Source organism: Talpa occidentalis, unplaced genomic scaffold, assembly GCF_014898055.3.
Source record: "Talpa occidentalis isolate TD23 unplaced genomic scaffold, MPIMG_talOcc4v2.1 talOcc4.18, whole genome shotgun sequence".
Taxonomy (NCBI): Eukaryota; Metazoa; Chordata; class Mammalia; order Eulipotyphla; family Talpidae; genus Talpa; species Talpa occidentalis.
Genome location: NW_023601851.1, coordinates 8,153,450 through 8,172,603, shown reverse-complemented (window position 1 = coordinate 8,172,603; position 19,154 = coordinate 8,153,450). Strand labels below are relative to the sequence as shown.

The 19,154-nt window shown below is 45.0% G+C and overlaps 1 protein-coding gene across 3 annotated transcripts; it reads left to right on the top strand.

Moving 5' to 3' along the window:
- Positions 1–265: 265 nt before the first annotated feature.
- Positions 266–8,172, top strand: LOC119250849 (zinc finger protein 723-like). Of its 3 annotated transcripts, none has more exons than XM_037518437.2 (4): positions 266–429; positions 2,898–3,024; positions 3,775–3,870; positions 5,887–8,172. In XM_037518437.2, the coding sequence occupies exons 1-4, from the start codon at positions 415–417 to the stop codon at positions 7,053–7,055; spliced, it is 1,407 nt and encodes a 468-aa protein (XP_037374334.2). In that variant the 5' UTR covers positions 266–414; the 3' UTR covers positions 7,056–8,172. The 3 variants fall into 3 exon arrangements, with proteins under 3 accessions (XP_037374334.2, XP_054553638.1, XP_054553636.1); XM_054697663.1 differs by having other exon boundaries at positions 3,744–3,870; XM_054697661.1 differs by lacking the exons at positions 266–429; positions 2,898–3,024 and adding an exon at positions 3,616–3,636.
- Positions 8,173–19,154: the final 10,982 nt, after the last annotated feature.

The following is a 19,154-nucleotide window of genomic DNA, read 5'->3' as shown; positions in this document are numbered from 1 at the left end:
GGGATCAAACCCGTGCTGCAGATACTGTGGACGGTTTCACAGCGCTGGGCTCCACCCCCTGGGCCACCAGGGAAAGCCCTTTTTAAGTGATTAATCATCTTTGAAACTTTTGTTTAGTTCTTCACATGGACTACTAGTCAGTCTTAGGAATCATCAGTTTTTATTAACTTACGGTAAATTGTAAACCCAAATAGTATTAATAATGGACTAGTGGGTCCTTTCCTGCTCCTTCTCAGAGTGTAAGCACAGCTGTCACGTGCAGTGACTCTGGTCTCTCCCAGGCAGTGTGTGGAGCGCTCTGGACAGGAGACTCCAGGACCCGGGACCAGCTGCCTCAGTCCTTTCCTGCAGGATTCCATCACCTCTCCCAGCGCCGCCTCCAGAGTCCTCTGGCATCTTTGAGAGCAGTGGACAATGGATAAATCTCTGGTGAGTGATTTGTTTTCTTTAGCTTAGCTGGGCAGTTGGTAACAGTGCTGCTCTGCTCTTAGGTATAGATGAATCTTGTAATGAGTTTTCACGTTGGGATAAATAACTTAATAGAAGTATTGCTGATCATATGGAATTTCTATTTTTATTTCTTTAAGAAATCTCTGCACCGTTATCTGCAGGGACTGTACTGCTCTAATGGCTCAAACTCATGCTGCAGTGACTGGGAATAGCCTCCTAGCATTGTGTCTTAACCCCTTGCGCCACAAGGGAGGCCCGGATACATTATAAATTTTGGAATGAACTCCTTGTCAGATGTGTGACATGCAATTATTTTTTATATTCTATAGGGTGCCTTTCTGTTTCTATGCTGGTTTCTTTTGAGTTCCAAAAGCTTTTAGGTTTGGTGTTGTCCCACATGTTGAATTTTGCTTTTCTTTCCCTTGGTGTTGGGGTTGTGTTCCCTAATGCATTTTGTAGCAGCTGTCCTATAGTGTACCCCTTATTTGCTTTCAGTACTTCATGCTTTGGGCTCTTATGTCCAAACGTTTCAGCCATTTGGAATTAGTTTTCTGTATGGAGTTTTGAATGGGTCTTGCTTCTTAGTTTTGCAAGTCACTATACATGTTTCCTGAAACCATTTTTTAGGAAGATATATTTATGCATGGAAGAACTGGGGTGTAGACCAGATGTTCCGGGCTTGAGAGGGTCCACCAGAAAGAAAGTAAGGAGCAGAACACATAGATCCACTGCAATGCACTGCTGAGGGAAGCAGTGAGGGAGACAGGTGAGGTTTGCTGTGCCACATGTGAGTCAGCTCTCTGGCCTGGAATGGCCATGCTGTATATATAGCACTGACTCTTAACCCCTTTGCCGCCAGGGGTCCCCATCCCAGTATTATTTATTAAATAGGCTGTCTTGTCTAAATTGTATGATTTTAGCTCCTTTGTCCAAGATGAACTCTTCGTATTTATATTATTTGCTTTCTGGGTTTTTAATTGCCTTCCATTGCTCTGAGTTCTGGTTTTGTTCCAGTAAAATAATGTTGTCATTACCATTGCCATTTAATATATTTTGAAGTCAGGAAGTGTGATCGATACATTTCACTTTTTCTCTCAAGATTTTTTTTTGCTATTTGGGACCTTCTGTGGGTTCACATAAATGCAGTGATTGTTCTCTTTCTTACAAAAAACCTCCTTGGTATGTGGATAGGTATTAGCTCTGTAAATAGCTCTGGACAATAAACCATTTATGATGTTAATTCTTCCCACCTAGGAGCACAGGACATCTTTCTATTTCTTCTTATCTTTTGTTTCCTTTACTAGAGTTTTATAATTTTCAGTGTTCAGGTCCTTCACCTCCTTTAACTTTTTTTTTTAAGATTTATTTATTTATGTATACAAGAGCTGGGCTGCAGGCCAGGGTATGGCAGAAGGGGTTGTGTGAGAGGATTCACCAGAGACAGAGTAGGGAGCAGAACAGGCAGACTGACTGAAATACACTGCTGAGGGGAGCAGCGGGCGAGACAGGAGAGGTCTGCTGCGCCATTTGGGTCACCTCCCTGGCCGGGGATCGAACTCATGCTGCAGTGGCTGCAGATAGCTTCATAGTGCTGCCTCTTAACCCCTTGTGCCACTAGAGAGGCCCCTCCTTCTTTAACTTGAATGAAATAATCACAGCTATTTCATTCTTTTTGGTGTGAATATCAATGGAAATGCCAGTCTTTTCACACACATTCTCTTCATAACTTGTTTATACTTTCAGAGAAATAAACAAATTTTATCATGTATTCAATTGTAAAAAGTGGTAACATAGTTCAACATATATAATGGACACCAAGGGTTCAAATATGATTGTTTTCTTGTTGTTCTGCTTAGTATTTGATCATTATTTACAATTTCCTTCCAGTCTTTCAGGTCAGTCTACTATGAATTTTCCAATTGTCCTGCCTCCCTGCTGTACAAATGTGTGCCCTGGGTCAGATTTGACATCACTGAAATTATAGCGTCCATGGTGGTTCTGTGGGTATATGTGATCTTCTGGTCTCAGTGGGTGCATTAGACTGTTAATGTGTAAACATGGGTCTCATAAGGGCATTCTTCTCTCTTAGAACCAGGTCTCCCTTTTTTTAAGATTTATTTTACTTATTTATATGTAAACCAGAGGTCAGGGCATTGGGTGGGGGATGAGATGATTCACCAGAGGCAGAGTGGGGAGCAGAACAGGCAGATCTATTGAAATACACTGCTGAGGGGAGCAGCAGGGAGACAGGAGAGGTCTGCTGCGCCATGTGAGTCAGATCCCTGGTCAGGGATCCAACTCATCCTTTGGTAGTTGTCGTAGCTTCATAGTGCTGAGACTTAACCCTTTGTGCCACCATGAGGATACTCTTAAAACTCTCTTTTCACCTCATACCCTATTCAGAGCTCCGCTGTTGGCCACATGGTAACTGTATATTTTGATTTCAGGAACCCTTGACCTTCAGAGATGTGGCCGTAGAATTCTCGCAGGAGGAGCAGGACTACCTGGACCCGGCACAGTGGGAATTTTACCGAGACGTGATGTTAGAGACCTACAGGAACCTGGCGTCCTTGGGTGAGGAGAATATCCCTCCAGATTTCCTCATCTGCCCTCACCGTTTCCTGTGCTATGTGTGTATGCTCCTGGGATGTCCAGATTTGTAGGCTATGTTTACATCCCTGATTTTCAGAAAAACAGTGTGAGTTTGTTGGAAAGAAAGTCTCATGCTGTTTGATCATGACTTAAACTTCTCTCTTAGGTGATCTGCAGCCTGCTCTATTAGTGCTCATTCAAGAAAATCAGTTCCTTATTACAAGCTAAAATCAGTGTGTTATTGCACATTCCTATGACTCAGATGTCTGGAAATGGTTCTCAGGATTGAAAATTTATTTCTTTAAAGATTTATTTATTTATGCATACAAGAGCTGGGGTTCAGGCCAGAGGTGTGAGGGGTGAAATGACTCACCAGAGACAGAGCCGGGTACAGAACAAGCAGATCAACCAAAGCACACTGCTGAGGGGAGCAGCGGTCGAGTCAGGAAACGTCCACCTCGCCATGTAGGCCACTCCCTGGCCAGCCAGGGATTGAACTCTCGCTACAGAGGCCACGGACAGCTTCACAGGATGCTCCTTAACCCCTTGCACCTCCAGGGAGGCCCCAGGATTTGAAAATTTAAATGATTTCTGGTAAAGGTGGTGTCAGAAAAAGTATTTGCAGTGATCCTTTTCTAGAACCTTCTGTATTCTCCGCTCTACTGAGCACAATCCTGTATTGGTAATTTGAAAACCTGCAGGCCATCTCATATCACCTGTCCTAATAAACAGGTCTTGCTATGTCTAAGCCTGACCTGGTCGTCTTGTTGGAGCAAAAGGTGGAGCCCTGGGATGTGAAGAGAAGTGCAAATCCCGTCCTCCTCCCAGGTAGGTGGAATGAATCTGGCAGAGGCCGCAGCTGGCAGGTTCAGTGGTACAGGAAAGCATCCTAAATATGTCTAGGAAGCTCTGTTTCAGGGATTGCAGACATGCTCCTATTTTGTCCTGGAGTCTTAGTCTTACTTTCCCTGGGGGCGTCTCCTCTCGGACACCGAGTCCTCTGCCTTTCCTTCTTACTGAATTGAACTTAGGTTTTGTCCATTTTGTTGATCTTTCAAAATCCAGACTTCCTTTCATGGAGAAGCACCTGCTTTTTGGCCATGATGTTACATCTATGTATTTTTTATTTCATTTTAAATGTCCTCCTTTCTGCTAATATGGAGCTTAAATTATTCTTTTTCTAATTCCTGGAGGTGTGAAGTTATGTTGCTCAGGTGAGATCCCTCTTATTGATAGTGTAATTGTTTAATGCTTTAAATTTACTTCTTAGTGTTATTTTCTGAATCCCACATGTTTTGGAAGTTAGCTTCCTTTCAGTGTCTCAGTATTTCTTAGTTATTTAGAATCTAGGAAACACGAGTTTACCTTGCTCTATGTGATTCGAGAATAGATTCTCATCACCTCAAATGTTTGTCACCACCACACCCACCACCACTGCACTTATGGGCCTCACCATAGATCTTTGAATCCACTCCCACTTTTGTACCCACAGCCAGTGCCCCTACCTCTTCAGTACCCTCACTTCTGCAGTCTTAATTCTCGAGTTCATTTTGGTTTGTATTTTCAGTTTCTTTGCTTTGTTTCTCCATATTCCAAACAGGAGAGAATTCATCCAGTAAGTCTTTCCCCTTCTGATTCATTTCACTGAGCATCATTCTCCCACAATATTCCATCCTTGTCGTTGCAAATGGCCAGATGTATCCTTTTTCAGTAGTATTCCACCCTGTGTATATACCACACCTTTCTTTAGAATTATTTTTCACCCCTGTTTGTCAACTCCGGTTCCTGATTTTATACCATTATTTTCCTTCCAGTTGCAATTGGGGCTTGAACCCCTCCTTGATCTTATGTTTTCCTCTTCTGCATTCAGTTCTGTCTTTGTGTGCTGCACACATTCAGGTCCTCATGTTAGTGCATGTGTTATATTACAGTGCTTCCCAATACATGTAGTTTTCTGTTATGTTCTTGGGGCATTCTTTTCATCCTGTGAGGCTTTAAACTCAGATCATATAATTCTGATATTAGTGTGATCAACGTGACTCCATGGATCAGTTTTCATAGAATCTAGTTCCAACCTTACGTTCTACATGGTGTGCTGATGTCTGTGTTGAGTTTCATATAGGTAAGATTGAATTGGTCTTATTTTTAATTCCTTCAGACATATTTGTCATTTTCATGTGGACTTTTAATTAATTTACACACAAAGTATTTCTGAAAGGAAGGCATTAACTTTATTGAAAAATGATTCCTGTGTTCTCAGCTATTTTATACCTCATTTCCTCCCTAGTACAGCTCTGTATTATTCCTCTCTTCCTTTCTTGTGGGTGATTTCCCTCCAGTTGCTCTCACTTCATATGCTAATTGAGGTATACTGGTTTGTAATCTTATTTACAAACATTGTAAAAAGCATTGTCACACAACCTGTTACATATGACATCATTCTCTGTTTCCATTTCCTTTTCCATGTATTTTACTGGTATCTTTTTTGTCACATGGGGATTATATACCATGTTGAAAAGTTACTCAGCCTTATCTAAACTGAAAACAATTACATTCAACTGCATACCAAAACCCAACTGTTTAACATTTCTAAGTTCTCAAGCAGAAACAGTATTTTTGCTATAGGATTATATCATACCTTTTTCTCTGTTTGCTATGTATTTACCTTTCCCTGAGGACATCACCTTTTATAAGCATGTGTGTTGCTGTCTAGTGCTCATGTTACCTGTCTAACATCAGGCCGGGGGTCTTTATTTGGTATTAATTTTGTGTATAAAATAGTTAAAATATTTTATTTTGTCTTGAGTGCTGTGAGTGCAGTAATTATTCCTTGCTGTCTCCCAGCCATGTCTTCTCAAGACGACCAGGACTGCATACCACAGTCAGGCACAGAAGATTTATTCCTAAATGTGGGACTGGGAGGAGATGGAATCGACACCTTTGAGAATTTAGAATTATTGAAAGATCAGACATGTCAAGAGGCATGTGAAGGGCACAACAGTTGTTGCGATGAAGATGGCCGAGCAGTGACAATTATCCTTAGTAAAATTTCTCCTGCAAAAACTGATCCAGTGTGTAAACCATGTTGGGTAAAACTCCATTTTATGTGTGTTGCATGTATAGATAAATATGTATCTGTTAGCAAAGATCCATGTGGCATTTTTACCAATACACGTTCTCAGAGAGGAATATTGGAACATACGGGAAGTCCCCTAGTCCATAATGGAAATGATTATTCAAAACATTGTCACCATGGGGTAGGTTTAAACTTTGTGTCAAATCATTCTCAACATCAGAGAATTAGAAAGGAAGATGAAAAATCTACACAGGATCCTATTGAGGAGTCCTCAAACCTTCTCCAATATCAGACAATTGGTGAGAAACCTTACAATTGTAAAGATTATGGCAAAGATAACACATGCTGCTCAAGCCTTAATGAACATCAGAGAAAGAAATGGCGTAAATGTGGAGAGCATGGTAAAGGCTTTTATTGGAATTCACAGTTGACGCGACCTCTAAGAAGTCATACTAGAGAAAAGCCTTACATGTGTCCAGACTGTGGTAAAGCCTTTCTATATTTGTGTCGCCTTTCCCAACATCAGAGAGTTCATAATGGTGAGAAACCTTACAAATGTGAAGAATGTAAGAAAGCCTTTAAGGTGAAGTCAAGTCTTAGTCAGCATCAGAGAATTCATACTGGCCTGAAACCTTACAAATGTGAAGAATGTGGCAAAGCCTTTAACTGGGTGTCAAATCTTTCTAAACATTACAAACTTCATACTGGGGAAAAGCCTTACAAATGTAATGAATGTGGAAAAGCCTTTATTTATAATTCAAAACTTATTCAACATCAAAGAATTCATACTGGGCAGAAACCTTACAAATGTAAAGTATGTGGCAAAGTCTTTAACCAGAAGTCACATCTTAATCGACATCACAGAATTCATACTGTAGAGAACCTTAGAACTGTTAGGAATGTGGCAGAGTCTTTAAAAAAAACAGTCATATCTTAGTCAACATCATAGAATTCACACTGGGAAGAAACTACAAATGTGAAGACTGTGGCAAAGCCTTTAACTGGAAGTCAAGTCTTATTCTACATCACAAAATTCACATTAGAGTAATGTTAAAATTCAAAGGTCATTTTTTTTACTGTAGTCTCTTTAACCAGAAGTCCAGACGTTTCACCAGAAGTGGCAGTGATTATCCAGAAGTCAAATCATCCTAAACATCAGAGTGCCTAGTGAGAGAACCCGTAAATGAAAGTGACCAATGGATTGTCCAAATATATATTATGAAACCACCATATTTTCATACTGGAAACTTTAAAGAAGCAAAAATAGGAGAAAGTAATTTATAATGAAAATTAGATGCATATTGAGACATTGCAGTGCAGTAGTAAGTTAATTCCACTTGGCCAGACATAACCTAAAATGAGAATATGGTCATGGAGCATAAACCAAGATTAAAACACTAAATATTAGCATAATTTAAAAGTTCAGGAGGCCTCCCTGGTGGTGCAAGGGGTTAAGTTGCAGCTTTGTGAAGCTGTTGGCAGCCACTGCAGCACAAGTTTGATCCCTGTCCAGGGAGCTGACCGACATGGAGCAGCAGACCTCTCCTGTTTTGCCTGCTGCTCCCCTCAGCAGTGTATTTCAGTGGATCTGCCTGTTCTGTTCCCCACTCTGTCTTTTGTGAATCCTCTCACCCCCCTCACCTCTGGCCTATACCCCAGTTCTTGTATGCATAAAAATACATCTTTAAAAAACATAAATAAAACTTGAAGACAATGGTTTGGGTCATGTATAGTTATTTTCTATGTCCTTTTTCATCAGCCATACTTGAGATATGAATAGACATGATGAATGTAATTCACGCCTAAATTACTTCATTCTATGACTTACTCATGTATGTCACATCATGTGTTTGATTGTTGCTGCCTCAAACATCTAAGGGATCCTTCTCTAATGGATGGATTTGCTCACATCTGACTTGCTCCTGCAAATTTAAGGTGGTGTCATATATCATGTATGAAGAAAATGTGAATGGATATGCTGTTTGGTTGACTCAAAAGATTGATGTAAATCACCCAATTGGCATAGAAATTAGAGAAACATGCTGAAGTTCAAATTGTTTCATCCTTTTGTCCTTAGGGAATACATTGACAGTTTATTAAAGTCCTGATGTCTCTTCAGAGTAGTAATAGAGATCATGAATATTATTTGATGTTGTTGCCAAAAGAAATCTTCACAGGCACATGATGAACGAGCAGGTGACTTTCACAAAAGGGCATGGAATTCTCATCCATTCACATTAGCTAATTAAAGAGGCTCTGTGTTTGACACTACGGGATTCTGGTATCAGAAGGTCCAGAATGCTTCTTACATACCTGAATCCTGACTTTTATGAAATAGCATACAGTGCTATCTAAATGTCTTATTTAGACTATATGTGAACTTTATATATATATAATATATATATATATATTAATAATGCTCATTGAGTTTTTTTAAAGAAGCATTTTTTTTATTTATTTGTTTTTGTTTGTTTATACATGCACTGGGTACAGTCAGAAGCGCGGGAGGGTGAGAGAAATCACCAGAGCCAGAGCGGGGAGCAGAGCAGGCAGAAGGACCGAGGTACACTGATGAGGGGAGCAGCGAGCGGCAGGAGAGGTCTGCACGCCATGTGGGACCCTCCTCCGGTGGCCGGGGAGCAGCTGGGGATCGAACTGGGACCACAGAGGCCGCGGTCAGCTTCGCAACCCAGCGCTCAACCGCTGTGCCACCAGGGAGGCCCATGCTTATTGATTTTTAATGTAGTCATCTGGACATGTACTTAATCATAAGTTGTCCCCCATCAGCATTAACCAATTCCTCCATTTTAAGGCTTTCTGTAACAGATGAGAACAATCAGGTGGTTGTCTACACAATGTTACATCACCAGCAGGCGCTGTTCTCGATAGCTTATATCTGAAATAGTTTTGACTGTTTTCAATAACTACACACTTTTTGTTCTCTTTGTAGCCCGGAATATTGAGTGCTTTCAAAATAATGCTGGAGTATTTTAAAGAATTTTGCAAAACACTTCATGGTATTAGTGCTTTGCCATCCATTTTTTTGTACCTAAACTATCTCTGGGGACCCTAAATTGACACTAGACCCTCTTTTAGAGGTTCCTGCTATCGTCTGTTGTAACACTCTGCATGATCACAAGAAAAATATAAATTCTTCACATGAATTCACATGCAGAAATTGTCTTGCCTCTCCTGTCTAGGGGCCTCCCCTTGGTTGGCCCTGGATAAAATCTCCATAGAGCTGACAATTGATAATACTTAGTTACTTCCATTAACTAATACTCACTGTATTTCTGCCTTTGGTTTACCTGCAGCAATACAATTTTCAGGATCTTTGAAACACTACAGTTATTGACCTTTTAGTGGCCTTCAAACAGACATTCTCTTAGATTTGATATATATGTAATCCACCATGTAAGTACATTGAGACATCACTTAGGAATGACAGATTGGTTGTGGGGGGTGGGGTAAGTAGGTGTGTGTTTATGTTACGTACATTCTGGAGAGCAGGGTGTGTGTGTAGGGAAGCATTTTGTGATGTCACTGGCCTCAACCTCTGCGGCAATTACTTCTAAAATGGGGATGTTTGCAGGAAGTATCTGGCAGGATGGAGGCACCCTCTATTCCATTTCGGGGAAAATCAGGATAGCTCACACTGACATCTTTTAAGAATGATGTGGGGTCTCCCGGGTGGCACAAGAGATAAAACACAGCACAATGAAGCTATCCACAGCCTCTGAAGCATGAGTTTGATCCCAGGCCACCAGGGAGAAACCAAGTTGGGGTGGCACACCTCTCCTGCCTTGCTTGCTGCTCCCCTCAGCAGTGTTTTCAGTCCATCTGCCTGTTCTGCTCCCTGCTCTGTCTCCCCTCCCACACCTCTGGCCTGTACCCCAACCTCTGCGCCACTGGGGAGGCCCTTCAATTTATATTTTTTCAAAGATTATATATACAAGAACCGGGGTACAGGTCAGATGTGCGGGAGGGTGAGAGGATCCCCAAGAGCCAGTGAGGGGAATAGAACTGGCAGACTCACAAAATATACTGCTGAGGGGAGCAGCGGGCACGACAGGAGGGGTCTGCCGTGCCTTGTGCGACCCTTGCAGGCCGGCGGGGATCGAACTGGCGCTGCAGAGCCTGTGGACAGCCTCAAGTGCGATGCTCAACAGTCTGCGCCACCAGGAGAGGCCCCCAAATCAGACTGTGGGTTCACAATGACTGGTGGCTCCCCTCTTGACTCCCCTCTTGGCTCCCTGTTGGCTAATTGCTTTGGCAACTATCAGTACAAACCACATCTGATAGAATGAAAGTCTCTCTGTAATTTGAGCAGAGGCCATGCCAGGGACTGTATTGGTTCAGGTTGTCCTAAATTGCCTTCTGAGTGGAAACAAATTTTTTCTAGCTGGCCTACGAGGCTGTGATTGAATAGGGAGGGAAACCAGTGACTCTATGCGTTTCATTTTTCTAAATTGTTGGTAATGTAAGTCGGGATATTCCTCGGATTTTCATTTTAGGTTTCTCCATTTAGCCATGATACTTGGGAGGTTTCTCCCACGAGGCCTCTGAGCTCCATGTCTAAAACAAAAATTCTCATTTGAGGCTGGGGTAGATAGAAAGAAAATAGACTTTTAGAGAAGCATGAAAAATATTTTAGTAAGTTTATTCCAGTTTTATCTGCTGCAACGCTTGTAGTAGGTAGATGAAGAAATGGGAGGAATAAAGCTCCAGATAGTTGACTTTGTAATACAAAATTCATTGCGAGTGGGCCTGGGATACACGTTAGTGCTCCGTTGGTCCCAGTCTTACCACTTGCAAAGCCTCGACTGGGAGACACAATAGGAAATGGTCTTCTTAAGCCCCTGTCAGCACTCTGCGGTAGGCTTTGTTTCAGCCCAGATGGTCAATAGCGCCCTTAGGTGTCTGGGCACATACACTGACTGACCAGGGAAGAACTGGTGATAATCCGGCACCTTTCAGCTTTGTTTAAGATGTAGCAAGGAACCTGTGGGATGGAGGCAGCACTTTCTGGTTTTCACATCTAGTTCTGCCGTTCCCTGGTTTACTCTCTGCCACATGTGGCTCCTTCTAGTCTTGAAAATGTGGCTGATGCCACTGGTTGCATTCACAGGGATCCCAAATTCCAAATCCTGAAGAGGGTGTAAGTCTGATGTTCTGGTATCCACTGGTGTCCAGTGTTTGGAAATGCGCTGGGCTTGTTTGGAAAGTTTGGATTCTCTGAGCTTTCTTCTGAAGAGTCTGCAATCATTGTCAGTCTCTCCATGATGGGAGAGGTGTTGCAGAGTCCAGCTACATTCCTTAGTCTGCCTGGCCTTCATTACCTGTGTCAGGTGTATCTGGACACTTCAGGGGCAGCCTTGGCCCTCTCCAACTCAAGACAGCTCCTCCCAAACACTTTATCTGCAGGGAGCCATTGAGGAACCCCCTGTGCGCCAACATTTCTTGATTTTTTTACTGTGTGTAGTGTTGTAGATCTGTGATTTCATTCATCTGTAAACCACACTCAGCAGTGGGTATTGCTGGTCCCATTTTATACGTGAGAAAATTTTGACTTGAAGGAAGAGCAGCTTGCCGAAAGTCCACAGCTATTAAGGAAAATGGACTCCAAAGCCTTTCCAGTAACCCGTTTACCTCCCTAGAAGGATTTGGGCCTCTGTCCTTCCCCTGGCAGGAAAGCATTCCCTGGGGACTCTGTAGGGGGCTGCCCTCCTGCCCTGTGGATCAGCTGTGATAAGAGCTCACTGCAACCTGCATGGGGCTCTCTGCACTTCTGTCAACACCCTCCTGTTGAGCAGGAAGCCACACTCACATTCCTCCAGAAGGTTAGTGAGAGAGCTGCAAGCAGAAGTTGATTTTTCTTTCCCTTCCGAAACAATTATAGCTCAACTCCTTTAACAGTTGTCTTCCTAAGTTGACTTTGAGTGTAGGTGATGCAGCAAGCCCCAGACCTAGGATTTTCAAATGTCCTTGGCCAGTTATTACCAATGACTGTCAAATGTGTTCTCGGTGGTCTGGGTGTATCCCATGGGAAAATGCCTTTTCTCAGGGAGTGGAGCTTTTACAGTTCATTTGTGACTTAGATTTTAGCTGTATGTTGAATTCATACATTTCTCCGCTCTTAACTATCTTGTCTCATAGCAGAAGCTGTTGAATGTGGTCTGTGCTCATACATTAGGTGTCTGATGTGATTGTCTTTATTCTGGTGGGTTGTGCCGGGAAGGTGTTGCTTCAGCCGTGGCCAGTGATATCCTAGGGAGAAAGTGAATCAATTGGCCCTGGATTCTGTCCAGTATATTCAGTTCCTTTATTTCACATCCTAGGGAGGTGACATGATGGTCAAGGTTACAGTACTTCTTAGTGGTACCACTTGTCACCCAGATTTCTAAGTCACACTGCCCTTATACCAGGATTTTGGGGGCTCTCTGATAGGAAGAGGGAGGCTCAGAGATGAAGTGACTTGTCTGAGGTCCTGGCTGGTTGGTGTATGAGTTGCAGCTAGAACTCAAACCTGCTAAGGACTGGAATGTAGTTAACTGAATGTTTAGCTACAGAATGTTTTTGTTGTATTTTAGCTGACTGAATGTTTTTAGAAACTCAATTATGTCTCCACTCTACCAAAAAAACTAGCTGTTTAAACTTTCCCATTGTGATTGTAAGGTGAACAGTTCTCTCTGATTTGTCATATAGTAGGGGGAACAGGGACACCAATTCATGTGTTTACTTTTTGGATTTCCTGAGGCCAGCTCTCCTTAGGTTGCCCCCACCCCAATCCTAGATCCAGACCTAGGGCTCCACTGCCTGAGGACTCTGCTCCACCCGCTGACTCTGTTTTTCTACTGCAGAGGCTGTGGAAGTGGGAGCTCATTAAACAAAAAAATCAGGAGTTCACCCTGCATTTCAGTTCCCTTTTGGAGCCAGGGTGGATGGCAGAGAAAGGAAGGTGTGCTACTCCACAATGTGGCTGCAGACTTTGCAGCCATTGGGCTGACCTCCCCCTGGGCAGGAAAGTGGACAGACAGGGAGTGCTCTCAATTTCAGGGGTGGCCCTACTGAGTGGCTTCCAGCACTTGTTACAAGAACAGTGAAGACCTCCTGGGCAGCTGCAACAGGCGATAGGCTCGATGGCCTCACTGGATCTTGAGCTGAAGACAGGACTGTGCTGAGTGACCCCAGTCAGTGAGCAGTGCAAAGCAGTGGCCTCCGAACCTTCCTCTTCCCCACATCCCAGTCTCTCTGTGCTGGAGTCCTGGACAGGGCACCGGAGCATCTGGCTCAGTCAGGCTACTAAAGTGTTGCACTACTGAACACTCTTGAATCTGCTGCACCCTTTCTGTTTACTCAGCGAGCAGAGTAATAGCAAGACTGTGCTACACGTGATGGCTCTGCACTTAGCTAGGCTGTCAGGCAGGCCGGGCTCTGCCCCATGGTGGTCTGCTGCCATTGCGTTTCCCTTCCTGTGCGGGTCTCTGCTGTCCCTGAAGCATCACCAGGACACCTTGGTGTCCTTCTGAATGTAATGACTTACTTGTAACTCTAGTCACATCCCAGGAAAAGAAACAAAAGCAGGGACCTGACCGCCTCCTTAGACCCTCTTTCTTGTTTAATCAACCAAACATATTTAGAATTGGGCCCTGTGTCTAGCCCAGGGAGGAAGAAGTTTCTAGCAGTTAGGGCTTTCTGTTTGCTGCCTGGTGCTTTCACAGAAATACTTCATTTTTTTTAAACCAAATTGCATTTGTTCAGTTGTCATTGTTGAGGATGTGTTTCTTGTGTTTTACAGACGTGAGTATATATATGTATGTACTTATATATATGTATGTATGTATGTAGAAAACCAAACATATATGACAAGGTCAAGGCATGTATACTAGATATTTTGAAGTTATTTATCAAGGGGAAAGATGTGTGTTATAGAGTAAACAGAGTCTGTATTTTATATATAATGCAGATAGCAAGAATAGCATCCACATTATACACAAGTTTCCTTTCCTCTTTTATTATTAAAGGAAAAAAAAAGAGGACCATAAATGCAGCTGTTCCCAGAGTTGTGAAGGCCAGGACACCATCGCGGGAGGGACTGCCCGGCCATGGGGTATGCTCTGTGTTCAGGCCCAGTCCCACACTCCCCACTGGCTGGCTTTGCTTCCCCGGGGCTTCCTGCTCTCCCCCAAGGTCTGCATCGCTGGGGTGAAGGGTGAGAGTAACCAGTAAAGATTGACCAACAGAAGCGATTCTGGCTCTTCTCCTGCTGGGTCGCCTCGGGGCTCTCCTTCAGGAGCCCGCGCCTTGTGGGTTGTGGACTCTGAGGCAGAGATGGGAGTGGGTCGGTGGTGGTATTTAGCATGTGCGTGGGGTTCTTAGGGGGGAAAGGCTGTCCTAAGGCTAATTCCACACAGGCTTTGTGGACTCTACCCCCACCTCAGGTCAAAGCCAAAGACACTGGGAACTCCACATCCCATCACCACCCAAGGGAAGGTGGCTGGGACCTGAGGGTGGGGTTAAGCAGCCAGGTGGATATAAAGCCAGACCCATGGGCTTTGGAGGGGTTCCCCATTTTGGCTCTAGGCCAGCTCGCAGCGTCCTGCCCTTGGGTTTCCAGGTCGGCAGATCAGGTAGGACGCATTAAAGACTTTATTTCCCTATTTTCTCCCTGAGTTGTACATTTTCCTTATTTCCTTTTCCCTTGTAAGTAAATCTTTCATTAACCTTCTGTGTGTGCCTGCAGTGGAGTATTAATGGGTCCCTTTTAAGCACACGGGTGAGGACCCACAGCCAGGCAACCCGTTCAATATCAGGGCTGCCCTATAACAGGGTGGTGTGCGTATGTGACCATAGGTGCGTGTAGTTCGTGTATGGTTGGTGTGCGTGTGTGTGTTTGTGTGCATGTGAGAAAGGCTGGTCTGCACAAGCCGATGACGGCACAGACTTTAGATGGGAGAAACAAGTTTTAAAATTATTTATTATTCTGATGACTAAGTGACTACCTCCACTGATCTCTAAAGGACTTTCCTAAGTTGTATCTGATTATTCATAAGAGCATCTTTGCTTCCCTTTTTCTTAGCAGTGTTGAAGGGTCACCATCTTCAGTGAGCTCAGGCAAATTGCTAATTGGCCTGATAGTGTAACAGGGTGATCCCCAGGAAAGAGGGAGGTTCCAGGTTCCCTGGCCCACCTAAGGGAAGGTGGAGCTGAGCAGGTAGAGAAGAAGTTGCAGAGGAGACTGAGGAAGGAAGGAAGCAGTATGGAGTCAGGAGACCTGGAGGAGGCACATGGAGTCTAGAAACACGTGAAGAAACTGCACTTGCCTTGTGGTCGTGGACGGGGTGACACAGATGTGGGTGAGACCCGTGGGAGGTGACAATGGCAGATTTTATCTTGATGTTGATTTTGCTCTTTTCCTTCCGGGCTTGTCTGGTTGTTTCTGACCCTTTTCTGTGGGTCCCCACTGGAAGATGCTTTAGACTTGTGGCAGGCTTTGGGGCCTTGTTCTGGGCCGATCCCATATGGATAGACTTTTACCCACGAGGGATCGGGTGACTGTGGGTGCTTCATTTAGAAACTAGATTCTTTGCCTTTCCTGTATTGTTTCCTAGTTTTATTAAAGTTCCTTCCCATTAAATTCTCATATGTTTTGTGTTGATGCGGCGGATGGCAGAACCCTTTTAGAATAGGCAGGTTTGCGGGGTTTGGGCTGCCCCTCTCCCTGCCCTATAACAGTTAGACCGTCCTCCCTTTCCACCCTCTGCCGGCCTAGAGCGTGCACGCAGGCAGGTCTTCTGGTGCATAGTCTCCCTTCACTTCACAACAATGGAAAATTGGAAATAATAATACAAAGACAAAATATTTTGTTGCGAGCCAGCTGCAGCCGTCTGGGTGTCAGGGGTTCCTGAAGGATGGGACAGCGGTGGCGCAATTGTAGAGAATGATAAGGGAGGGGGATGAGTAGACGCAGACACTGGGTCAGGGTGCAGGCCTCATCCTGCTGAGGGTCTCCGCAGCCCTTCATTTATGCATTTCAGGCAACCCGGGAGAGCGCGTGAGCACAGGCATGAGGGAAGGGAACAGTCACATCTTTCCCAGAGCAGCAAGGGTTGATTGACCCTTTCGCAGAGGCTGTGACTGAAAGGTTCGGTGCGGTAAAGACAAGGAGAGCCAGGCTACATTTCTCAAAGTGAGGGAAAGTTTATTGTGCCCCGCGCAGACCTCACGCACCCAAGGTGGGTGTCATTGAAGCCGCGCACGTTGTTAGGGGGAAGCAGGGTTTTAAAGGGTGAGCAGGGGTCAGGTGGGAAGTTGGGCTCTTCTGGCAGGAAAAAGTTTGTTGGGCAGGGGGAGTCTTGTGGGGCAGGTAGAGGTTCTTTGTTTGAGAAGAGACTGGGGGGGGCGGGGGGAGTCTCACTGTCTGAGTCCTCCTGGCAGGTATCCACATTCCTGCCCCCCAGGTGGGCTTCCTGGTAGGCTTCTGCATTCTGTCCTCCTGCATGGACCTTTCATACCAGCCTTTTGTTGATAGGAAAAGGGGTGAAGGTTCTCTGTTTGGCTACTTCTGGCTGAAAGGGGCGAAAATCAAGGGGGTGGCTCAGGCCTGGTGATGAGGGTCTTCTGCAGGGATGCGAGAATATGGGTGGAGAAGGAGTTGGTTAAAGGTGGTAGGAGACATTTCCCGAATGCGAGCCTGTGTGAATTTTAGGAGGCGAGGAGAGAAAAGAAAAAATAAGGTGATCATTAGTTTTGGCCCCAAGAGTGGGAGGAGCCATGACACTAGGATTTTGAAACCTTGTCAGTGGAGAGGAGAGTTGGAGTCCCCACCCAGTTTTACTAGTAATAACATTCTTCCCTGAGGAACAGGCAGGTACCCCCTTTATTAGCTCTTAACAAGTCCAGAGCCCGCCAGTTTTGGAGAGTGACCTGTGCCAGGGCGGTGAGCTGTCTTTGTAATGATGCTGAAGACACATAGGTTTTTTCTAAGGAGGTATCTATTCTTTCATGAAATTCCTGGGCAGAAATCAGGCTGTGTCCCAGGGCCCCACCTGCCATTCTTGCGGCTGCTATCGATGATGCCAGGCTGATTCCAACCATGATTGGGAGAAAGGCCGCCCGCTTAGTCCGATGTGGTGAGAATAACCAACCTAGCTCAGACCGTCCGTACAGAGCTAACTGTGGGACCGCGAGGACTTGGATATGTGGGCCTGGAGTAGCAGAATTAATACACCGAGAGAGCGAGCCATTGCACTGTAACAGAGTGGTCCCCAGGAGAGGGGACCCTGCCCCACCCAAGGGAGGGTGGAGCTGAGCAGGAAGAGGAGAAGCTGCAGAAGAGACTGAGGAAGGAAGCAGGATGGAGCCAGAAGGAGGAGTGACATGGAGCCTAGAGACACGTGAAGAATCTGCCCTTGTCTTTTGGTCGTGGACTAGGTGACACAGATGTGGGTGAGACCCGTGGGGAGGTGACCATGGCAGCTTTTATCTTGATGCTGATTTTGCTCTTTTCCTTCCGGGCTTGTCTGGTTGTTTCTGACCCTTTTCTGTGGGTCCCCACTGAAAGGTGCTTTAGACTTGTGGCAGGCTTTGGGGCCTTGTTCTGGGCCAATCCCATATGGATGGACTTTTACCCACGACGGGACGGGTCACTTTGGGTGCTTCATTTAGAAACTAGACTCTTTGCCTTTCCTGTATTCTTTCCTAGTTTTATTAAAGTTCCTTCCCATTAAAGTCTCCTATGTTTTGTTTGATGCGGTGGATGGCAGAGCCCATTTAGAATAGGCAGGTTTGCAGGGTTTGGGCTGCCCCCTCCCTGTCCTACAACAGCACCAGAAAAAGTTTCCTTTTGCTGTTGTTCAGAGCACAGAAGTAACCGAAATGTTAGAAGCACAGGAATGAAAGCTGACAAGGGCATCAGTTTGCTGGCAGGGGTAGCTGTGATTGGAGTCCCATAGGGTGACTGAGAGTTGGGGAGTCTGGCAAGCAGCGTCCGTTATCTTGGCCGTAGTGGTACTGAGATTAATTGGACCTGCTGCCAGTAGAGGCCTCTGAAGGGAAGCACAGAGGAAACAAGAGGAGGTGTTAGTCCCACAAGAGTCATTTAGGAAGGTTATAGCGTTTTGGATTATATGAATCCAGGTTGAGGGTGTCTCGGTCTTCTCTGATGATGTTAGCTAATTTTATAGGATTTATTCTGAATGGAGGATGTCCTGGGAGACTTGGACTGTGGCATTTTGTGTCGGGACATATTCCCTTGAGATGGACAGTGTTGCCACTGGATAGGAATGCCAGCCAGTGTACCCTGCGGCTTGGACACTCTGTACCCAACGTTGGCCCCAAGGATCTTATGACGGACCAGAGAGAACATTTGGCCTTTGTCTGGAAGGTGCACTGTGCATGACTGGTAAGGGCACCCCCCATATTCTCTATTGGTATTTTTGTAGAGATCTAAGGTTTGATGGTAAAGAAACAAAACAAGGTGTTTATAGGGTTATTAATCGATAGAAGAGTTAGGGTGAGAGTGATGGGTGCTGTGCATCCGGCCTGTGGGCACTCCGCAGTACCCACCTAGTGGGTGGTCTCAGTGGATCCTGAGACAAAGGTCTCCCTAACTTTGAATTTCCATACACAGGACACTGAGCTAGGGGAGATTTTGACAAGAAATGCACATCCTAGTAGGACACAGGTTATAACATACATACTGTTTGTCTTCGGGGGCACGTTTGACCCCTGACAGATGGTGCCAGGAGGGGTGTCCCAGAAGTGTTACCGCTGTAGGCGTGGTGAGAATAACCATGTGTGGGCCGGTCCACCGAGGCTGCAGTGGCTTTGGCTGAAGCGATTTGAGCAGGACTTGGTCTCCCGGATGCAGTGGTGGGGAAGGTTGGTTGAGGAGGTCGAGATCCGAGGCAGGACTGGGTAAGTACCGGTCTGTGTGTTCCCGGAGCAGTTGCCTGAGTAGGGAGAGGTCAATCCTGTCTGGGTAGGTGTCCACGCAGTTGGTGAGCTGCAAAAGAAGGTAGGCGAACTCCCCTTT